The 23,612-nt window shown below is 40.7% G+C and overlaps 2 protein-coding genes across 18 annotated transcripts in view; one reads left to right on the forward strand and one right to left on the reverse strand.

Moving 5' to 3' along the window:
• Nucleotides 1–21,018, forward strand: part of PTPN1 (protein tyrosine phosphatase non-receptor type 1) — a 41,975-nt gene extending 20,957 nt beyond the window's left edge. For 3 of the 4 annotated variants that reach the window (XM_052683870.1, XM_052683871.1, XM_052683872.1), the window contains 8 exons: nt 5,319–5,409; nt 6,883–6,983; nt 8,662–8,760; nt 11,404–11,541; nt 12,848–13,057; nt 13,722–13,883; nt 14,500–14,735; nt 17,464–21,018. In XM_052683870.1, coding sequence (XP_052539830.1) covers nt 5,319–5,409; nt 6,883–6,983; nt 8,662–8,760; nt 11,404–11,541; nt 12,848–13,057; nt 13,722–13,883; nt 14,500–14,735; nt 17,464–17,671 — 1,245 coding nt within the window. In that variant the 3' untranslated portion in view covers nt 17,672–21,018. Of the gene's footprint in view, nt 1–5,318; nt 5,410–6,882; nt 6,984–7,004; nt 8,225–8,661; nt 8,761–11,403; nt 11,542–12,847; nt 13,058–13,721; nt 13,884–14,499; nt 14,736–17,463 lie in introns of those variants that run through there. The other variant, XM_052683873.1, reaches the window with a different exon arrangement.
• Nucleotides 17,942–23,612, reverse strand: part of RIPOR3 (RIPOR family member 3) — a 49,899-nt gene continuing 44,228 nt past the window's right edge. For all 14 annotated transcript variants that reach the window (XM_052683857.1, XM_052683856.1, XM_052683861.1 and 11 more), the window contains one exon: nt 17,942–22,958. In XM_052683857.1, coding sequence (XP_052539817.1) covers nt 22,858–22,958 — 101 coding nt within the window. In that variant the 3' untranslated portion in view covers nt 17,942–22,857. The remainder of the gene's footprint in view (nt 22,959–23,612) is intronic.

The raw sequence follows: 23,612 nt of genomic DNA on the forward strand, positions 1-23,612 counted from the left end.
GAGTTTTGCAGAATACAGTGATGCATTCCTTTTGACAACATGCTAAATAAATACAGTACTACTAAAACCGGCACATGGTACAAGTCTGGTAGTTTCTTGCTTCTGGAAGTACTTACCCAAATTTGAGGAGCTGTTTGGATGCACGAGTTCAGCTGAGCATTTAGTGTTTGGTTACCTGCCACGATGAGGCGGCTGTGATAAAGAACTGGAGGATTTACTTCAATAATTGGTAAATTTCTAGTTAAGCATGTTGAAGCTAGTTGGTTTTGAGAAGCAATCAGTAATATCTGCTAACGGTAACGAGTGCGGGCAGAAGAAATCAGTACACTTTCCCAAGTGTTGATATGATTTAATAACACAACCAGTTTATGTTCTCAGGGTTATTTCCATGCCTACAACTACCTGACTGTAGTGTCAGAAGCACTGCTTACGTTGCATTGCTGCAACCTGTTGCAGATTGCCCACGCAGTGCTGAATTAGCAAGGGGCTTTCTAGGAAAGCCATGTTGTGTGTGATGATATATATGTGTATTTTTAGTGTCATTGAACTTTAAACAAACTTGTCCCTTTCTCTCTCTCTCTCTCTTTCCATGCTACTTGGCTTTGGAAAGAAGCTGGGGTATAGCCCTCCGGTTTTTGTTGAGGCAGATTAATAAATCAATATTACCATTATTTTTCTTGAAAAGAAAATGGAGAGACTAAGTGATTAAAAAAGAAAAGATATCAAAATCTATGTTTATTTCAATTATCTAGCTGAAATTCTGCAGCTTAAGACTGATGTCTGATGTAAACGTCCATTTATTTATTTGGTCTTTAGATGCACACTGATGATCTTTTTGTTACCTGTATAATCTATCCCCCTTTTTTGTATTCATCCAAATGTCCTGATACAAGAAGTCCAGTTTTACTTGTCAGTCTGAGTTGTGTGAGATACTGATCTCCACATACTTTTTATCTGTTCATCTACATGTATTTTAGGTATTAGCAATGTTCTTTTGTTGAGGAGTCAGTTCACTGCTTCTCAGTGACTAAATTTGCTCTCTTAAACACTGATATGAAGCCAGTAGTGTAAAGTGCCTGTTTATTGTGGTTCCCTTAGTAGTTGTACCTGTTTTTCTCATAGTCCTCTTTGCTGCATCATATAATTGTTTGTTTTTTTCCCCGTTCTGCAGTCAGCCTTTAATGCTGGCTTTAAGAAATCTTTTTCAAGCTCTTAAACTAAAGTTGCTCTTTTGTTTAAGTGTTTTTTTAATACGTGTTTTGAATTGTGTTCCTTAATGCGACTGCCTGAGTAGATGGATTACTGTGTGCCTTCGTAGCAGGTGATGAGATCTTAGCAAATGCTGTTTCCTGTCGGAGCAGAACTGTTAAAATGACAATATTTCATCATCCCAAGATCTAGACTATTCCAAAATTTATGGTGTAACATAACAGCATGACCAGATTGAGGCCTGCTTGAAAGTCCCAGGGAGGCTTTCTGTTGAATCCAAAGGCCCTTCAGACTGGTCATGACAGTTTCTCTTCTTGAAATACTGACATGCAAATGTGTGCAAATTGCAACATGCTTGAACATCTAATGTCATGAATGCCTCTTCATGTTGTCTTATCTAGTACTTACTGGAAGATTTAGGGGTATTATCTTTCATTTCTTAACCTCCTGTAGGTTTCTGAACAAGGTGAGAAAGGTAGCAGTCAAAAAGTGGCGTTATGCTCAGGTTTACATAGGGCAAAAGTAGCTCGGGGCTGAGGAAAAGCGGCCAGACCAGGCTGTAAAGTGCAGGAGGAATCGACTGCTGGTACTATAAAGTAGTTCTGGGTCAAGGGGAATTTTTTGAAGGCTGGGAGGAATGGAAGGAAAGGACTTTGTGCTATGGACTGAATTACTAAGATGAGGTTTCGGAAGGGATGAGCATTCTGGATCAGGAAGCTTTGGGATGAGGGGCTGAGAGCTTCTGGGAGCCCCCCTTTCTGCTGTTTCTATCCAAGCAAGGATGTGTTGGCCTGCCTGATTACTTCTGTCTGAACAACTCAGCTATCCTTGCATTGTGGAGAAATGGAACCCGTTCAATGCAACTGAGACCAGGCTTCTGGAAAGCCCAAATGAAGTTTGTATTCCAGTCATTGCCATTCATTTGTAGCAGTGAGAACTTTCAATTTGAAGAGTAGCACTTCAGCCAAGTTCTTCACTCTACATCTGACATTTTCAGGGGTATTTGCACTGGGTATAGGGTTTAAAATCAGGATATGAGCGTTACGGAATGACTCATGTTCATAAACAGAAGCATTTGATCTTGTGCAAGTGACTTGGGTTTTAGCCCATCTTTATAAACTATTACATTGCACAACTTTTTGAATGAAATGTCCTTTTAAAATTACAGGATCTCTGCAACGAGACTGAGTGTGATTACAGAAGGTGTTAAGTAACCTTATCAATACCTCATTAGTGTTCATCCACTGACTTCAGATCCTGTGACACGACTGGCTTCAGGTTACTCATAACGTAATTCCATGCGTTGAATGCATCTGCCTTCTCCTGGTGGTGATCCTCCAGTCTGTAACTGGACCTCCAGCACCCTGCATCAGTAGCTAATCTGACTTGATAGCTGGCTCCTAAAGCAACCAATAACAGAGGTTTCTGGGAAATGTATGAGAAGCCTGTAACATGGTTTGTTTGTAACTTGACACTAGAATGCGTCTTTCCAGTAATCGCTTCTGTTGAAGGCCATCTGATTTCTACCAAAGCCAGCTAAATATCCTGAAAAATCTTACGTTTCTTGTCATTCTAGATGTTCTACCAACTGCTGTAGCCAAAATAAACAACAGAAAACCTCAAGTCACTTTTATTCCATGTTGTTGAGAACAGCATGCCCCATCTTTTCAGGCATGAATTCAACCACCATCCAGGCAGTGTGCCCTTTGGGATTTTCTTTTTTATTGGCATTGCACTCAGAAATGAAGTTCTGTATGCTTAGTTGGCTTTTCATACAAGGCAGCAGCTTGCCTGCTGCGATATCTTGATCCTTCATCTTCTTCCCCCTCACTCCTACCCTTTTGTTTTTATCTCTGTTTTTTTGCAACATGCTTCAGGAATATGTGATTTTTTTAAAGGCTGCCTGTTTTTGGGAGGCATGTGGGTAATTTCTTTCTCTTCATTTTCTACATGCTTATTGGAGTTTTGCATCTCCTCGACCTCCTTTATTCTTTCTATTCCTGTAGGCACTGTAGCATCACAACAACAACAAAACCCACCAGGTGTTAGTTAATAAGCAGATTTCTACTCCCTCAGCAATGCATTACCAGTCTGAGATCCTTAAATACATATCTGAATCTGTGGAGCTCCCTGAGGCTGGGAGTAAGTAGCGTATAAGTGCATATGCACATGAATACTTAAGTACAGTATTTTTACATTAGCATTCCTTTGCATCATTTCATCTCAGTAATGAAATGTTTGATTTGTTTCCTATTTTAGAGAGGGGATGGTTGTTTTCAGATGTTTTAATGCCATGAAATGATACTGCACAGACTAGTGCTGCTACCAGTTTAACTCTGTATTCACAGCTATCATTCCTAAGGATTTTTTTCTTTTGGTTTGCAATTTGCTGCATTTTAATATGGATCTTAAGTGTTGACTTTTTGGTTTCCTGACTACATAGGCTCTGTGAGAAATATGATTAGAGATCCAGAAGGCCACTTTTCCTTAGTTCCCTATTTTTCTCTTATTAATCCTGTACAGTCAGTATATAGGAAAGATAAACACCTGCAGAACACAGAATCGCCAATCTAATTGATTAGCCAGAGATTAATTTACGAAAACAGCCCTTTTAGCTACTTCATGTTTTAGATATTAGATTGTAGCCGTCAAGATCATGTTCTCCAGACAGCATTCTTCATAAGCAGAATTACTGGCAGCCACGTGTTAAGTTGCAAAAAGTAGCAGCTGTCATTACTTATTTCAGTGAGGGGCCATTTCAGAATACTGTACTAATTTTGAGCAGGTATATTAAAAATAGAGCTGTTTGCTTAATTTGCAGAATTCACTGTACGTTGGTAATCACTGGTAAATAATGGGGTAATAAAGCAAAAAAGAGGAACTTCAAAATAAATAAATGAATAAATAAATACAAATCTTTAGCACTGTAAGTACTTCTTTCTGCAAAGCTGTGAGGAATTGAAAAGCAGTCCAGTTTGGCCTGTGTTTCAGCAATTAGATTCTGAGGTGGTATAAAATCCTTCTGCTCTCATGTTGGAAGCTTGCCACAATGTGAGCTGGAGCCTGAGGTTGATAGAGGAGTGCCCAGCCTTGCTGTGCAGATGTATCACAGGCAGTCCTGCAAAGCTACTGCATGTTTATGCACAGAAACCTCTCTGCTTCTAACAGTGGTTATAGATGTGTGGATCAACACCATGCTCAACAGCATGCATGTCTGCACAGGTAATTGACATAAAACTTGGCTTAACTTGGTGTCTTTAACAAAAATAAATTAGCTCTGTAATGTGTTTATAATTATGTTTTTGAATGGCCTCTGGGCCAGATTCACTTTTTCATTTAATGTTCGTGCATATGGTACCTGTCCTAGGATTTCATAAACCTGTATCAGTTTTACAGTAAATCCATTCCTTTGGTTTTCATTAATTTCAGTTAAATATGGCAGCTTTATGGTAAAGTTCTTTGTACTGTAGTTTTTAAGAATCGCTTGCTTAGAGCAGTATTTATTTACATTGTTAAGACGTGTTTCTTATCAGCTGGGACTAATATCCAAGGACAGCAGAAATCATCTCAGATAGTTGAGCTGTTTCATACATCTGAAAAAAAAACCTGGAAGAAACTGTAATTGTATGCTTTAGCTGATAGATACATTCAGTAGAGCATGCAAGTTGAATTTTTTTTGCCATTTGCAGCTGGTAAGTCAAGATAAAGTTCCACACAGCCTGAGAAAGACGTGATTGCGGCACGTTGACGTTGACACGTCGCTCCTCTGATGCCAAGGGGCAGACAGGTCTTTTCTACCACAATGAATATTTTCTAATTCTTGGTTGGCCAGAAGGAACATTTGATAATTCCCTTGATAATGGCACCATTATCGTAGAGCAGTTCATATGGAAGTGCTTTCCAGCATTTTCTTGTGTTCTGATAAATTTAAATTGAGTTTTTACCTGAATCCTGAAATGTTCACTGTCTAAAACTGTCACACGGTAAAACAAATCGTGTGATTCTGTGATAAAACATGAAGTCAGATGGCTGTTTGTCTTCAAATAGCTAAAGGTTGGATGATATTAAATGAATTCATACATTAAACTTTTTTGGTTGTTTTGTTTCAGGACATTAGGCATGAAGCCAGTGATTTTCCATGTAAAGTGGCAAAACATCCCAGAAACAAAAACAGAAATAGGTACAGAGATGTCAGCCCCTGTAAGTATATTTGCTTTTCCATTGTTTGTAACACACAACTGACCTCTAATTATTTCTGGCAGGTAAATGCTCTGTGTAAGATCAAGACCTCTGTTACATGCATAGAGATCCCAGATCATTATGTCTGTCAATATATAAAGTTATGAGATTGATGGCACAGAATGCTGTTATGTTCATAGGATCGTTGTGTAGCAACATGCAGTAATTCTGTATGTGTGGGTAGGAAACAGAAGAACGGAACTTGTTTTCTCTTATGCTAGGGAAAAACAGTGGCGGAAGTATTAACACAAGTAAAAATATCCTTTCTATTGCAGTGCACTTTCTAGAACATCCTTTCAGTCAATGTAGCATAATTGTTGCCTTTGGAAGATGGAGAAGTCTTGCATAAAGTAAGACCACTGGAGATGAATCCAGTTGAGACAGAGATTGAGATTTGAGATAGAAAAAAGGACGTTTGCAGAGCTGGTAATCTCAGCGCGAGACCTGTGCTTCCAAAATGACTGTCATTGCATGTTCTGTTGACTTCTGATGAGACTTCAGTCTCTGAGCATGTGCCCTCTGTACAAGGCACTGCAGCAGCACTTCTGCTCAGCATCGCAGGCTGTCTTTCCATCTGTGGTTCTGTGTACAAAGGCTACCACATTCAGACTTCCCTGTGCCTGGTGTGCTGACTTTGGAGGTGCTATTGCAGACACTAGAGAAAGCGGCTACTTGGCTGAACTGACTGGCTTCTCTGCACTGCAGAGCAGTAGTCAGGACCCTTCCTTAAAGGTGCAGCACTGGTACCTATTTTAAATACAGTGATTCTGTAGGTTCTGTCTTTGGGCAGTTATCTATATTCTGCTCAAAGAGAAGAGTGTGACTGTGTACCACCAAATTCTTACATTGTAGGGGCTGAAGGTTATCATCTGTTCACCTTTCTTGTAAAATGTGAAAATTCTTGTCTTTGTGGGTTTTTTTCTGTGTGTGTGTGTGCATTTTTCCTTCTATATAGAAGAAATAGAACCTAACAAAAGAGCAGTAACATTACATTTTCTGTAACTTTAATTATTATTTCTAGACGTTACTTGTTCTTGTCTGGGGAAAAGTAGAGTAAGTCTTTTGTTCAATATATGTTTAGTCAGACCTTTAACAAGCTGATTTTTAATGTTTAAGTTGCAGTAGATAAGCAGTTATGTAACTGTATTTATTTAAAAACAGTAACTTAGTAACTGTACAAATGTATCAGTGTGATCTGGTTTGAGCACCGGATTCTTGCAATGTATTTCCAGAAGACAGAGCTTGACTTGCATTCACTGCTCTGTACAGTGCTGTTCTCATAGTACATACATGGTACTTGAGGCTCCGGGGATACCAGAGAGCACTTCTGTGATTGAGCTCTTTTAATTCTTCAGGAAAACTCTGCTTTTTTGAGCCTATCATCTAGTGAGGCTGTGCATGTATTCTAACCAGTATTTCTGATTTATTCTGCAGTTGATCACAGTCGAATTAAGCTAAATCAAGGTGACAATGATTATATCAACGCTAGTTTAATAAAAATGGAAGAGGCCCAGAGGAGCTACATCCTTACACAGGTAACTGCTGTCTACACACAGTGGAAATATGGGATGATTGGAGTTGTTTTTCAAGGAATTTCTTTAGTCTGTCTGGTTTATGTTGTTTATTTTAAAGCTAGTTAAGTGTATATAAGTATCCCTGTCTGTGTGCATAGAACAACTTTATATAAATGCTGCATGTTTTTCCTTCTTTTTGTCAGTACTGACTTTGCATTTTGGTACCATTGGGTCTCTGACTTCAGGCCCACCTTGGCTTTGTAACAGAAGTTGATGTACTTTTAGAAATCCACTTATGATATGTTGGTTTATGATGAGCAACATCAAGATGTGGTTGACATGTGTCACCTTTCTCCTACATGGAAGACCAATGCATAAAGACCATGGAAGTCCAAAGCACAAAGGCTTTGGAACTTTGGACCATTACAGTCTTAAAATTCCTGAACAGAAACATGCTTCACTTAGTGGGAGAATTTCACATTTACAGGAGTTTGTCGTTACGCATCCTTCTGAAAGCGATGTTAGTGTGGTGTTCACAGATGTGTACATCCTAAGATGACCTCCAAAAGGTCTACGGACTGTGCTGATGTCTTTGTCTTTGAAGTCAGAGAGGAAAGCTGTGATAAAGACTTCGGTGATGGAGATATGGGCAGGGGGGAAACTTGCTGTCTTTCTCTGGATCTGTGACTTGCACAGTTATGTCACAGTTTCAAAAACACCAAGGGACCTGGCCGTCTTACTGGGACAGCTGGCGATTGTCAGAAGTCCTGTTTGTCCTAAAGCTTTGGTTTCCTGGAGGCAGCCCTGGCCTCTAATCTTGACTTGTTCTTCCTCCCACGCTTCAGATAAAGGTAGACTGGGATTAATATTTCCAAGCAAAGGTCAGCAGCTCTTCCTTCTTCTTTCTAGAGAACAAAGATAAATCTGTAACGAAGAAGCAGGCAGTGCAGCATTCAATATGAAAATGATTCTTGTACACAACTTGCATTTCCCTTATTTAGGACGAGGTAGGCTGATCGCAGAGTTGAATGGTAGGCTTGTATGTGCAGCTAAGTGGTACTAAAGATTTTTTCTGATCCAGTATTTAATGGATTTGAATGGCTTTTTGAGGTCCCTGGCCAGCTGTTTGAGCAATGTGGTGTTTAGTGAGTGTGAGAGGCACCGTGCTGCTGGCTGTGTTGACCCAAATTCAAAATGGATTTTGGAGTACAGAACAGCAAAATGAATTAGCACAGACAAGAAGCTACAAGGAAATGTGCTTTGTAAGTAGAGTGTAATACTGTAAAGTATCATGAATAACAATGAAGTATTGCAGAAGAATTAAACGTGTACATTAATTTTGCTCCTAATCAGTAAGGTTTTATTTCCCCATTACTTTCATTTGCCCTCCTACGAAAATTCTCTCAGCATTTTTCGCTCCCAGTTCTCTTCTCACTAATGAGACTCCTTCTCTCTTCCTGTTATGTGTGTTATGTGTGTGGGGAGGGAAGAGATTAACATCCGTCCATGGGAGAATTGGAACCTAAAGCTACTTCACTACATTCTGTTGTTTTTGGGTTTGGTTGGTTTTGTTTTCAGTTTGAGAAGTTGCTTGATATTTGCCTGCATTTATTGTCTAGGGCAGTAACTTTTTACTGGGAAACATTGCTCTGATTTTGACAGAAAATATCACTTATTTCTGGTCATTCTGTCTCCACAGGGACCTTTGCCAAATACTTGTGGTCACTTCTGGGAGATGGTTTGGGAACAGAAAAGCCGTGGTGTTGTCATGTTGAACAGAGTGATGGAAAAGGGATCCGTGAGTATTTATCTGGTGTTAGCTATGTGCTCACTGTGTGTTTTGCTTAAAATTAAATTGAAAGAAAAAAAAAAGAAGAGAACTGAAATAGAGGTGAAAAATGTGACTGTAAGTAATTTTACCTAACAAATAGTGCTTAGAATCAGCTACCTGGTGAATCAGTCTTTTAGTCAGAAAACTATCCGGTTCGTACCTGCAGGTCTTAATTTCTACTGAATTTGGTTGAAATAAGGCATTAAAACCATTTGTCTGCAAAAATGAGTATTTGGTCTGCTTCTAACCTAGGTATCTGAATCTAATTCTTCTCATATACAAATTGTGCCTCCAATACACCACGTGTTTATTCAGAAACAATGTGAAATGGCTTTAGTGTAGTTACAGGTTCACCCTGATTCCAAGTTTCCTTCACACAGTAAGAACTCCAGATTTTTAAACCTAACTCCAGCATATACTGCTTGTGCTCCAGGGTCACTGTTTTATTTAAAAAAAAAACTGTTTCAGTGTGAGGAAGATGGGGGTACAATTACAAGTGCTTTTCCTGGTGTCTGTGTTAAACACTGATGTGTCAGTGATGCAGGAGCAGCTGCTAAGCCAGGACATGTGCAGTGGATTTGATTCTGTCACACCTTTTAGGGAGTTTACATTAGACAGGACAGATGATGAAGGCAAACAACAGGTAAATAGCTGAGGTTGTTTTAAGTAACTAACATGATGGCTAAAAGGGGTTGGCTCCTCTTGCACATGGAGTAGCTGCTGTCTTGAGAGGAAATGTCTCAGCCCTTCTGGGGTTGGTGGAGACATGGGGCATTAATTCTATATCTGTGGGTTCAGAGCTTTGGTTGTATGGTAACAGCTGGTGTCCTGTGCTCCTCAGGTGGACTTGGCATCTGTCAAATTTGAGAAAAAAGCAGTTTTAAAAACTGACAGGAATGCACAGTTACAAGTTAAATGTTACAGTGCAGTCAGTATAAAGATGCGCCAGTGGCATAGTGGGCATGTTGGGTATCTACCAGTGATAACTGGTGTGTGCTTCTGCAAAATGGGGAAAGAATTCTCAATCATCAGGAAATTTCTTGTGGAATCAGTTGTGTTTTTAGTAACTGCAGTCTTGATTATGAGTGTGTTGCAAGTGAAACTTAATCTTCAAGAGATGCAGTAACTGTAGTTTTCAATAGTTTCTTCCTTTCCAGCCATTCCCACTTATTCTCTGCAGTGTCAATGGTTTCAAAGAAAATGAATTACGATGATCCCTCAGGGCTGGCTGCTAACCCTTCTGAGCAGACAGCAGTGGGGGACTACAGTGGAGCACAACAAAATACTCTTTACAGGCGCATTTGATAGAGAAATTAGACACCAGTCATTTGCAGTTTCTTAAACGTTAAGACTCAAGAAAGTGCTGAGAATTAAAACTGCCTTCTAGACCCTGAAAACTAAGGGTACTATTTGAATAAAAGCTAGAAGTAGTCCGGGCAGAACTAGAATTAATGTACCATTGATTACATTACTCTGTAGACTTTCCTGGCAGAAATTATCCTAGAGGTGAGATTGCTGTTGTTTTCTTACCAGTATTTCTCCACTTCAGCATTAAATCCATGTTATTGGACCTTCAATAAGAGCAGCACTAACCACGTCCAGCCATCCGTTCCCAAAGAGCTGAGATACGGACAAGTGGTGGCTGTAATCCTGTTTTCAGAGGAGCAGTGCTTAATGACAGAAAGAGCAGGACAGTTCCCACACTCAGAATATCTGTAGTTTTTAATGGTTATAAACTTTCCCATTTGTCTTGCTGGTGAGTTTCTTTTTCTTTAGTTTCAGTTTTTTCCTACACACTGCCCATCTGTTTGGTTGATTTATCTAATGCTGCAGTCTTCTTGCAAAAGTAAGTTCTCTTGGAAAACTTCACTGACAAAACTGAAAGTCAGAAATAGGTAATGGTTGTGTTTGCTGACTGCAGGATTTTTTGTTAGGCTCTTTACTTTCAAAGTGTGCCATGTAAAATTAGAATGATCTCACTGCTATTTTTATTTTTGTGGTAAGTGAAAGAAATAACCCAAAATCTCATCTGATATTATACTTGCAAATTAGTAATGCTGTCGTTCTCTAGTAGCTTAGCTGTTGAATTAATAATTTTTTTTATGGTACATTCTGCTCTTGTTAACATCTCTTCTTTTGAAATGGAAACGTTTCAGTAAGGGTGATGCATAAAATGCAGCATTGACTCGGATTCACATTTTGGCAGTGTTGTACAGCTTTTGTATTTAGAAATTTACTAGACTTTTTGGGTTGTTGTTAATGGTATGATACAAGCTAAAATAAATAATGACTTTGGTGATTTTGATTATGTTCCACCAGAGGTACAGTCCTGTTGCACACTCTTCCAGTTTCCATGCAGAAGAAAGAGCTCTGCTGCCACAAAGCTATCCTCAGTCCTTAGGTATTTTCATGAGTCAGTTGGGGTCAAAATAATTTGACTCGTACCAAACAAAAATTACCAAAGATGTGGTTTTGCAGCATAAAGGAAGGCTGGTATTTTTTGCATTGAAACTCATCCTTATAATAAAACCAGGGGAATATTTAAAGATAGTTATATTTGCTTTTTACACAAGTATAAACAATGCATAAATGGTACCCATTTGTTTTTAGATAAAGTGTGCGCAGTACTGGCCACGGAAGGAAGACAAGGAAATGTTTTTTGAAGATACAAACTTGAAACTAACCTTGATATCAGAAGATATAAAGTCATATTACACAGTGCGACAACTAGAGTTGGAAAACCTTACAGTAAGTACAGGAACTACTACCAGTCACTTCCTTTAATCTCTCTGAGGTGAGACCCTGCTCATCACTAAGGTTATGGAAAAGACTGGTGTGAAATGCAGCAGGTTTTGTGCTGGAATCGATGATTCTGTATGAGATGGCTCTTCAACATTGCCTGGTATTGGAGCATTACTCTGACAGTGGAGAAACACAAAAGCAGTCATTCAAGCAGTGGCACCTGATGGAAAGTTCCTGCATCATGCTGGCAAGGAATATTGCCATTCACTGTCGCTGAATGTGGGTAACTGAAGATAATGTCTAAGGTTCCCAGCGGTGCTGAGCTCAGTGTGCATGTTGTGGCATTCTGGCAACAGTTCTGTTCTGCCCACATGCTGCTCCATACTGGAGGGTATCAATATTTGCTCAACTGTTAGCATCTTGTGCCAGGAAATGTGAGAAAGCAGATACGAATTCGATTGATCAAGTGATAGCTGAGTAAGGATTTGGCTGTTGCAGTTTGTTTGCTGTATTAAGAAGTATATCTGCCATGGGCATGTTTTGGATGGTTGTATCTCCAAATTCTGACAGGATGTGAACACCATTGAGTTAGTAGTCTTGGAAGAAAGTTTCCAAATTGGGAATACAGTGTAAGGGAACATCTGTGATTGTGTGTTTCGTCTGCAGAAGTGGAACAGGCTTCTGTAGCTCGCCGTCCACCATTCTGAGAACTCTTTAAATGGTCTTTAAATTCTGCCATTACAAACTGGTCAGCAGTAGTTAGCTACTATCAGCTAGCTACCTTAGTGCAAGCATTTAACTATACTGAAAAAAGCATAAGGCAGGTTATACGTAAGTTTACTTACCAGTCTCCTTTGCTCAAAACAGAGTCCTTTTACAAAAAGGAATAATTGTAATTAGTTTCTTAGCTGAGCAGATGTGAAAGCCTCCTCAGAACATGGAGCGTTGTTATTTGAATTTAAGTCAACTATTGTAAAGCTGTAATGTCCAGGAAGTAGCAGTGCAGTCTGATTACCACACAAAGCTGAGCTGGTGCTCTCCTCTGTATCATAGAAACCAGATTTACTGCTAACGTTTTTTTCGTAGGCACAAATTCGAAACTGACCTACAGCTATAAACAGTTAATGCTTGAAGCTATGTAACTGACATTTGAAGCTGCCTTTCTTAAGCATGTAGGAGGATACTTGCTAGGAAAATGAACATGTGAGGAACTGTATTTGCTCATTAGAACATTGTTGTAAGCAGCTGTACTTTGAACAGTTTTTGACCTGTGCATCTACCTAAAAGACTTGCTAAGTGCTGTCTTTTACAGACGCAGGAAACCAGAGAGATTCTGCACTTTCATTATACTACGTGGCCTGACTTTGGAGTCCCGGAGTCTCCTGCTTCATTCCTCAATTTCCTGTTCAAAGTGAGAGAATCTGGCTCGCTTAACCCTGAGTACGGACCTGTTGTGGTGCACTGCAGCGCAGGAATTGGGAGATCAGGAACGTTCTGTCTGGTCGATACGTGTCTCCTGCTGGTAAGAAGTGCTGTGTGGCGATGATACGCTGTTTCAGAAGAGCTCCCTCCAAGAGCGCTTTCTTCCGGCTTACAAAAAGCTGCGGTGTTTTCTGTGGAGTTTTCTCATGTTATTTCTCTTATCTTACTCATTCTGGTTTGAGACTGCCTTCCATTTTAAAACTAAGGTAGATCTCATTCTTAACTGGCTGTTTGATTCCAGGAAGGAAAACTCTAGTTTTCAGAGTGATTTGCACGGACAGGCTTTATCTGTGTGGTTAAGAAAAACAGGAGGTGTTTGCTAAATAACAGTGTAAGCTGTCCTTAAACAGTGTGAAATACACCGACGTGTTTCCTTTTACAGAGTCAACTTTGCCATTTAGGGAGGGGAAAATTTTGGTTTTATTCTGTCACTGTGTGAGATCAACTAATACACGGAAGTCAGGCCTGGGTCAGAGTGTCTGTTTCTTAAACTATTTTACTTATTACATCTTCAAAACAAGAAAGACCAAAAAAAGGGAAAACATACAGGATTATAGAGTCCTAGTGCAGTTTTCCATTTCTGTGTCTTTTCTTAGTGCATTAATACTTCAATATGTAGGATGGTCTGAAAGCTGCTCTATTAAGCCAGTCATCATATTGAATCTCATCAGAGCATAAAGTATGTTTCAAATTTTTATCTTCAGATGGACAAACGGAAAGATCCTTCTTCTGTGGATGTTAAGCAGGTTCTGCTCGAAATGAGGAAGTACAGAATGGGACTCATACAGACAGCGGATCAGCTCCGGTTCTCCTACTTAGCTGTTATTGAGGGGGCAAAATTCATTATGGGGGATGCTTCAGTGCAAGTGAGTATCATTGGCTGCAGATCCAGATGTGTAGTAAGCTGCAACATTTTTTTTAACTGTAGCATATAAGTGGGGTCAGTGAACAGAAAGGAGCCTCGAATTACTTTGGCTTCAGTAAGTTTTTATATTGTGCAGTACTTGAATACAGCGCTTTATTACTGACTTCAGAATACTTCCTGTAGCCCTGTAGAGCAATAGGTGGTGCCTGTGTACTCCTCAGCACCTTCACTGGGGTCTAGATTGGCTGCATCTGCCATGTCTTTCATCAGCTTCCTTGTATGATAGAAATTTAAGTATTGCAATGAATTCTTACAGCAGAACTAGCAACATAGGTTCTATTTCATGCTATTTAAAATTTCCAGGAGTAGAGTAAAATTTCTTCCTTTTATCACTGATTATAACTGATGTCTTTGGTGTACTGCAGAGCTTAGATTCGCTATTATTTTTGTCGTCTTCTTTCTCTTTTTTTTTTTTTTTTTTTTTTTTCAATGCAAATGAACAGGCATGCTAAGAATAAGTGAGAAGGTAGAGTGGAAAGCCCCTACCAAGTTAAAGCTACGGTAGTTTACATAAAATAAACAATGGAAAGCATAACAGGACATTTCCTTCCCTGCAGGAACAGTGGAAAGAGCTTTCCAATGAAGATCTGGACCCACCACCTGAACATACCCCGCCTCCTCCCAGACCACCAAAGAGAACCTCAGAAATGCACAATGGAAGGATGCACGAACATGCAGAATTCTTTCCTAAGCATCAAGTGGTAGAGGAAGAGATCAGATGCTCAGTCAGCACTGCTGAAGAGATGGTTCCAGGTGGCAGAGTTTTTTCATCTGTGCCACTGATCACAGACAGGTAATTCATTTTCCCACTTCAGCTTGACCTAAACTTGTTCATAAATTTCATATGAAAAATCCTGAATAGATGTTGACTGAATTAGTATAAGAGCAGTTCCAAAACAAAATCTGTGCGTACTTTTCCATAAAGTTCTTCAGCATTTTTTAAAATGAGATCCTGCTGTAGTGAGAGAAGCAGAATGAGATGGCTTGGTCTCAATTTGCATGTGATGTGTTACAGCAAGTTACACAGGAGCTCTTTCACTGGAGGTGGAATTAGCATGGAGCTGAGAGCTAGGCTGACCAGCTTTAGCTGTACTTAGAAATGTGAAATTAATTCTTTCTACTGCTTTTGATGAAAGGAGTAGAAGGGGCTCATGAACAGAGAACTTTTCTACCTGTCATTGTAACCTCAATGGTCAACCTTGACAAATACGTGGAAATGCTGTGTGAAGTGAGGTCTGACAGTGGAGAAGCCCAGGTTGCTACCTGCCAGCCACTAGATGTCCCTCCTGCCTTATCTGAGTGGCGTGGAGCTGGATGAAGTCAAGCCTCAATGTTAACTAATTTATTCAGAACAGCCAACAGAAAATAAACTTTTACAAATAATTTTTGAAGAACCACCAGAGATGATTAATGAGAAGTTTGATTTTTTTCCCCCACTAGCTGGTCTTCTAAAAAGACATATTCAGATTCACATCTGGGAATTCTGGAATAAAAATACCAAGTTTTAGTATTTTCTGCAGCACCGTAAAGTTTTTTCAACAGATGCAGCTGTCAGACTTGATGTATTTTATTTAATCAGACCAGTGAGGGAGTGAATGACTCTGCAGACTGGAGATCAGTAGTGTAAGTTCCCAGCAGTCTTCCTTCAAAATAAACTTCCTCTTAATTTCACAGAGCGCACGGAGGCTGAGAACATGAACCTGGTATCTCTCCAAATTCTGCAGGAGGCAGAAATAAAATGAAAGTGTTCTTTGCCTGCTTAATGGAAACAATGTTTAAATTGGGATTTTGTTTTTTAATTCAGTGGGGGAGATTTGAGAAGTGAAATACTGAAATTCCAAATGCCTTCACTACAAAGAAAGAGAATCTTGGAAGTAGGAGTAGAGAGAAACAAAGATGGGCTTGCTCAGCCTGGAGAAGAGAAGGCTGTGAGGAGACCTCATTGCAGCCGTCCAGTGTTTAAGAGGGATTATAAAAAGGGAAGGAATCAGCTTTTTACTGGGGTAGGTAGAGATAGGGCAAGGGGAGGGGTTTTAAGTTTAAGGAGGGGAGGTTGAGATTGGATGTCAGGGGAAGCTCTTTACAGAGAGTGGTGAGGTGCTGTCGCAGCTGCCCAGGGAGGTTGCGGATGCTCCATCCCTGGAGGTGTTGAAGGCCAGGCTGGATAAGGCTCTGTGCAACCTGGGTAGTACCAGATCCGGAGGGTGGTGGCCCTGCCTGTGGCAGGGGGACTGGAACTTGGTGATCCTCGGTGTCCCTTCTAACCCTAGGTGTTCTGTGATTCTCTAATTCTATGAAGGCTTAGCTACAAAAGAGAAGTGTTACAATAGCAACACCTTCCTCCTTTCTTCCATCAGGGACAGTTTAGTTCTGTTACCAGAGTATTTGCCTGGGATGTGAGATAACAGCTAATGCTTTCTTTGCCTAATGAGGAACATGGATAGAAAGCTTGTATCTTATGTCATCAGCTATGTAGATCTGAATTAATCAGTGGAGAAATGATTTCCTGGAAATTCTTTACACAGTTTCGTCTAAATGAATGTAAGGCATGTCCAGCTCAGAGACATACGTTAATTTTATTACAGGCACCAGTCTGAGGCTGGGGCTGAGTCATCCTCTGGAACTGCTTGTCTTCCTTTTTAATTATGAGGTTGGCTTGGACTAGACATCTGCTCGTTACCTTACTAAAGTGAAATCCAATCTTAATGCAGTATTTGACATTAGGAAAGGCTGGGATTTGAATCCTGAGATCCTGAATTCCATAGCATTACTGTAGTTGCAAGGTGAGGCTTCCTTTTGATCGCTGCTCTTGTCCTCATTTCTAGGACAGTGAGTCCAGAAATGATGCAAAAAAAACATGCTAGACAGGAAGGGGGAGGGCAGGTTGATATGAAAAGGTGAGGCAGAAAGAGGCTGGAAGAAGTGGAGCAGTGGATATGGACAAACTGGCAGAGGTGAGCAAAAAGGCAGACGCCTTAAGCATGGGCTTTTTTCCTGCCCTAGTCTGTTGCTTGACATGACAGATTGCTGAGTTTTATACTTCAGCTGCCAGAAGATGTATAGGAAATCCCTGTCCAATGCAGCTCCCAGCTGGTTTCCACTCTACTTGTTCTCCCAGCGTGGTGATGTTCTGCTTTCTAAATTCAGATGGAAGAAGCTATACAGTAGATCTAAAAGTTCCAGTTAAGAAGCCTCTCTGGGTGTCAACAAGATGGAGATTTTTATCTAGAAAAAAAGCATTAAAGACTATTAAAGATGGAGTAATCCTCAGCTCCATCACAGTGCTCCTTGCTGCTCTTACGAAAGCACAAACAAACCGTAATTTCATCACTTTCTGAGCAGCTGCGTGGTTTCAGAACCCTCATGTTCTCCTCGGCTGGGTGTAGGCTGGCCCTTTCTTGTCTCAGTGGCTGCGGAGGCAGCAGATTTAGGATGAGCAGTGCAAGAGGTGGTGAAGGATAGGTCAGTTCATTCTTTAAAGGGTAAATCCAGTTCTGAACATCTATTTATTTGTCCTTAAGCACTAGTCAAGACACTGAAATTCGGAGGAGAACTGTTGGCGAAAACCTGCAAGTCTCGGCCCACAAAGAAGAGTCGATGAAGTCGGAAAGCATAGAAGAGGATGATGAGAACATGATGACAACTTGGAAGCCATTTCTAGTGAATATATGCATGTTCACTTTCCTCACAGCAGGAGCTTATCTCTGCTACAGGGTATGTTTTCACTGACGGACATGCCAGCACAACTGACCCTGCAGAAAACACCAACGATTTGATCGGTTTGTAATAAGCTTCTGTACAAGAAAGCTTCTTGAGGCACGTGAGCCTTATCTCAGCAGAGATAGATCTTAAGTTGAAAGGCCAGAACTTTGGTTAGGGCTTAAAGAGAGAATTGATGCACTAGGGTTTCAGCTAGCCCTGTGGTCCCAAGAACATGATATTCTAATCTCAGGGCCTTAAAATATTCAGGAGTAAGCAGAGAAAATGCCAAATAGTCCGTTTTTCTTTTTTTCTTCCTTTTTTTTTTTTTTTACTAAATGATAGAATTACAACACATTGTTGTTTTTAGCCTTTTTTAAAAAGCCAGTTCTTTTTCTTTTGTGTTTCAGAAAAGCTAGGCACAAGCGAAACTTGCTTGTATTCTCCAAGTGTTGTAACCAAATACATCACTTACATCATTGAGTTCCCAAAAAAAAGAGGAAAAACAAACCCACATACCTGAAGAATGTAAACCTTTTGGAAGGGGTAGGGGGCAGCTATGATTGGGTGGGTTTTTGGTTTGGTTTTATTTCTAACTTGCTTCATCTGTTAAAGACTGAGTGAGTTGTGGGCAGTGCCTGTGGTATTGATGTATTTAATCTTGGGAAAACTTTTCTGAAAGAGCTTATTGTTTTACGTTGTTTATAGAAACAGGCTTCTGCATTTGCTCAGGGTATGCCAACGTGTCCAGCTCTTTTTTTCTTTTTTCTTTTTTTTAAAGAAATGTATCTTCTCATTGACTTTTGTTGCGCTCTACTTGCACATATACCTATTTACATTGCACCATCCTTTGTAAAGCTGTTTTTACATTTGTATTCTGGGTTAGGAGAAATTGAGGGGAGGGAAAGAAACAAGAAAGAAAATTCAACCAAAACATGTCCACCAGCATTTTGAAGCTGTTCAGTTGGCATTCAGAAGGACCAGTTCATAAGCCTCATCATTTGGAATGTAAAATGCAGTTTCAGTCTACATCTGCTTCATAAGGAACAGTGTGCTTTGTGCCACGGCCGGGAGGTCGTGTGCTCAGAGGCATTGCAGGTAAGCATGGAAAGCACGTCAGGAAAACCAGAGCCTCAATCCTGTGGCAGCTTCCTTAAGACAGAAAGTTCAACAGAAGACATGTTGGCCTCAGAACGCATCAGCTGGCTGCTGATGCAAGCATTTGTGTGTTTTGCTTATTTTAAAGCAAAGATTTAGAATACTGGTGTATTTGGCTGAAGAGAAGCTGTTGGGTGACCGTGGGACAGAGGTGTGTGTGGATAAGCCTGGCACCTCTGCAGACACGGATGTTGCTGTCCTCAGTAACGTGGGCTGACAGACGGGTGGTTTTGTTCTGTGCCGTGCTGTGCCAGGGGTCTGCTCAGCTGGAGCCCAGCACTTGAATAATCTGAGTGCTTGCAAATGAAGATTTGGGTGCATTGGTAGAATTGTGACTGGAAGCTTGCGTTACACTGAGCAGCAGTCTTGGTCAATGCTGCTCCTCACATTAGTACCAAATTATTACAACTTAAACAGTAATAGGGAAGAATTATTTGCTGATGTCATGGAACAGAAGAGTTAAATTCACTACTAAAAGCTGTGGTGAATGAAACCAAACCATGTTGGCTGATCTGCAACAGCGTTGCTAATCAGTTCCTTTTGTTTTTAAATGCTTTATGGCACTTAACCACCATTCTCAGTGCAAACATCACTATGGAGTATCTTAAAGTCTTTCCACTCCACGTTTTTCATTTTTGCAAAGCTGTCTGTAGGTGCAGCTCTTTTCCTTCGGTGAATAAGGAGGTGAGATGGGGAGCTGTTTCTTTTCTGTCTTTTGTTAAGCTTGCATCAAGGGCTTTTTACAAGTACAATATTAAATCCTCAGGTAGTACTGGGAATGGATACTTCACCTGTGGGATTGTTGGTCAGACCAACAGTCTGTACTTTCCAGTACTGGAAAGGAGGAATGCTGTAACCAGTCAATATCTGGTGGTATTACTGGAATCGTGAAAAATGAGTGTAGAAAAATGGTAATATATAATGGCTCATCTGTGTATTTAAGATACAGCGTGTGATTGCTTTCTCTCCACTGTTCTCTCCATCGTTTGGTAGAACACTGTTCTAAAGCAACATTCATACATCATTTGTATTAGAATGCATGTAAAGTCTTCTAGTGTCCTGATTAAATGCCATGTGCTTGAAAGGTGAAAGAAGTTCTATTTCTGCTTACTGATGTGCCCAAATTATATTTGCATGAACTGATCATTAAGTGGCTGTGGTTCAAAGGCTGCTGCTGAAAGCATCTTCGTTCAGCGGCAGATGGACTTGGTGTTTATCAGACAACATGTACTCGCCTGATCCTTGGCATGACCTCCTATTAAATTTCTGCGTATTCAGCGTAACCTGGTTGTTAGCATGGTTCATTTCAGCTGAGTGAGTATAGTACAGACATTCCAGAGTGCGTGGTAAGCTGTATTCACACCTCACCTCTGCTCGTGGGTGGCAAGCAGGAGTTGGTGACTCTGGGGGGGACTTGCTGTGCTGCCTTCAGAGCTGCACTGGAGGACAAAGAACCACCTTTTTTTGCAAGACTGCCACAGTTGCTTTGCAAAGACACAGGTTCTTAAATGGCGTGATTCTCCTCAAAAAAAAAAAGCCAAACAGAAAACAAACTGTCCTGTTCCCAAGAAGGGATGTTTAGAAACGGTAGCATGGGGAGGAAAGTAAAGCATCCTCCCTTTGAATCCAGCATCCAGTTGCACCGTGCTTACAAATTACTGCAGTATGAGAACGTTCCTGCAGAGGAAGTTCTGAACACCCTCTCTTCTGCCTGTGTATTTTTCTTGTTTCTGTCACCCGTTCCAAATTCAGGAGAACTTGTGCTGTCCCTGTGAGGTGTGGATAGAGCTTGTAATACTGAACTGTAAACATTTTTGTTTTGGTGTCCTGTATGTGTACGTAGTAGTTTCGGTGTGTATATACAGTAGCATTTCAAAGTGGGTGTATTGGTTAACCTGTTCTTGGAAAATGGACAAATATCCATGTTAAACTTGTTAGAAAGTTAGTGAGCTGCTCTGCTATCTTGCCTTAAGCAAATATTTACGCATCAGGTCTTTCTTTTTTTACAGATCACCATAGAATAAACTTTTTAAAAAAAATAAAAACCAAAAAAGTTAAATGTTTTGGTATAACACATTTTCAGGTATTTTGTCTTTTGTGTAAGTCACTGCAAAGACCTCAGAAGTTATAGTAAAACTGTACAGTTTTCTCAATTTCCCATACAAGTTTTCAGTTGCCATTTCAGTTGTAACAATAAAATTCTTTTTTTAAAGAACGTACCCGCGTCCCATCGCTGTGTTTCCTCAGAGCTGCCGGCGCCTGCTTTGAATTACTTGCAAATCTGCACTGATGGTGTTTATTTCTCTTCCTGGAAAGGGCTTGAAGCGTTACTGTCAGAGCTCACTTATAGGTCGGAGCTCCAGGAAGAGGAGTGCCCCGTTCCGTGCCTCTCCCTGCCACGTTCATCCTCCCCTCCAACACTTTAGTACGTTGGATCAGGGATTGGGGTCATATACGCATCACCGTGCCTCCGTTACGAGTTTGTGCAGGAGTTTCTGTTGTGCTTTAGCCAGGGAAGGACTACAGGATCGCAGCACTTCCATGCTCTTCGAATTAACGTAATTTTTGTTTAGATTTTTAAGAAAGCTACAACTGGAGAAGTGCTCGAGATTTTTCAGCGGTTCCACAAAGCGGCGCCGAAGCAGCTGCGGTAGCGCTGCACTCAGAGCCCGCCCCCCTCACCGCCCCTTCCAGCCAAGGGGAGGAGAGGAGAGGGCAGCAGCTGCCGGGCCTGCAGGGAACTTAGCGGGGAACGCCTGTCCCTGCTTGGAAATAAATCTGCAAATGAAAAGCAGAGTTACAAAATCTATGAGCGACCGCCTCTGAGTGCGGTTAAAGCTTGCTATGCAGCAGCGTGACGTGAACACCGCAGTTCAGAGCTCAGGAGAGCAGAGCCGCGGGGTTTCAGGATGCTGCACGTTCCAAGGCAATACTGATAGCACAGCAGCAGCCCAGCCTGCTTGGACTGCACAAGCCTGAAGCTGGCAGAGCGGATAGGACGGGGTGGATGAAGGGTATAGTGGACACACAGCCTGGCTTGGAATGCAGAACCTAAATTGCCGTTCAGATGCACCTCTCCCCATCGCTCTGTCCGTACGGCCACATGAAGGATGTGCAGGGTTTGTCTCAAAAGTTTTATTAGAAGACCAGAAAGTATGAAATCCAACAAATAAATACTGAATAGAAAAAGTATTATATATAAAATATATACACACAGGCCTTTTCAAGTATTTTACCTGTAGCCAGACTTCACATCATGGTTACCACTTTCTCCTGCACTAAGCGGAGAGTAAGGAGCCTGGCAGTGGGCATGTGATTATACAAACCTTGACCTATGGTTAAAGGAAGAAAATGCTTTTTTTCCTAAAAAGCTTACACAGCTCCGTCTGTATGGCAGTCTGATTTGTACATGGCTAATATGATAAATAACTTCCCCTCGTCAACTGCAGAGGATACACACTTTGTCCTTGCCAACCCCTGCTCAAGAAGCCTGTCCTACGTTGCACTGATTTAAAAAAAAAAATAATAAAAAAAAAGCTTTTGAAACAAGGAGCCATTGTTCCTTCTGCAGCAAAATTCTATTAAAAAAAGAGAAACCAGCAAGCAATACTGCTAGATTTTCTAATTCACATGGCAGCTGATGTAAACAACTGGCTGTCAGCAAGGTTCTAGGATGGACTATTGGAGCACCATCATTTCATTCTTTGTAGAAATGCAAACAGAACAGATGGCACACAACTGAGTTTGTGTGGGCGCAGCCAGTTCTGTGACACAGGCTTCAATCATGCTGCAGCCTGGTTTGACATTCTTACGGACCCCAGTTTGTTTTTTTCTTCAGCATTTCAGATTATCAATACTGAAAGTGAAAAGAAAAAACAAAGATTCCAGTCTATTTGATTTAGATTGCAAACTGTGTCCACCTTGGAAACAAAACTACTGTCAGTAGGCAGCATGTACATAGCAGAGTGAAAGTAAAGATGCTGATAAGCAACAAAAGTAAACCCTCAGGTACCCACAAGTAGCTGTGAGGAAAGCATGACTTAGCTCCTTATACTCCACTAGAATACTGTGATCTCAATTTCAGCCTCCTGCTGCACAGCATCCCTCAATTCACAGCAAATCCTGTCCATTTTCTCAAAGGCTTGTCGTCCCTTTTCACCTATGAAGAAAGAAAATACATCTCACACTGAGGAAAACAAAGCAGTCAGAAACAACCTGAGAAAAGCAGTAGTGAGAAATACTTCTGTTGTAACTTTGTACAGAACTAATTAGGACTCTCAGTAGTGACAGATCTCTGTAAAGCAGTGATGTTCAAAGCCCTGCTACAAGTCACCATGGGAAAACTAAGTTTAAAAAATAATCAGGCTCTCTGTAAACATTTCCACATGATTAACAACATGGAGCATCACAATTGGAAAATGTGTTTTGTAATGCATGTGACTCTTAGTATTTCTGTGAAGTTAGTCTGGAGATTCTCAGAAGAGCATGACTCTTAAGTATTTTCAGGAAGAACAGAGCAGGGAAATTACCACCATCTCCCAGATGACTGCATCCTCCCTGGGAGCTAAGCCTTTCAGGTTCTCATCCTAGACAATTCTCCTTTGCCTTCAGTAGAAGTACAAATACCAGCCAGTAGCAAAGAACCTCAAGATTTGACTAGCAGCTCAACTCCAAGGTACATTCACTGCATTCAGTAACACACACAGAACAATTCTGACTACACTTAATAACCCTCTGGTATTCAGAACAGAGCAGTTTGTAGAACAGGAATAGGAAAAATACAAGGAGCCAGTCCATTTGCAGGTGGCTAAAG

This window comes from Tympanuchus pallidicinctus, unplaced genomic scaffold (assembly GCF_026119805.1).
Source record: "Tympanuchus pallidicinctus isolate F22 unplaced genomic scaffold, pur_lepc_1.0 scaffold20, whole genome shotgun sequence".
In the NCBI taxonomy this organism is placed as follows: Eukaryota; Metazoa; Chordata; class Aves; order Galliformes; family Phasianidae; genus Tympanuchus; species Tympanuchus pallidicinctus.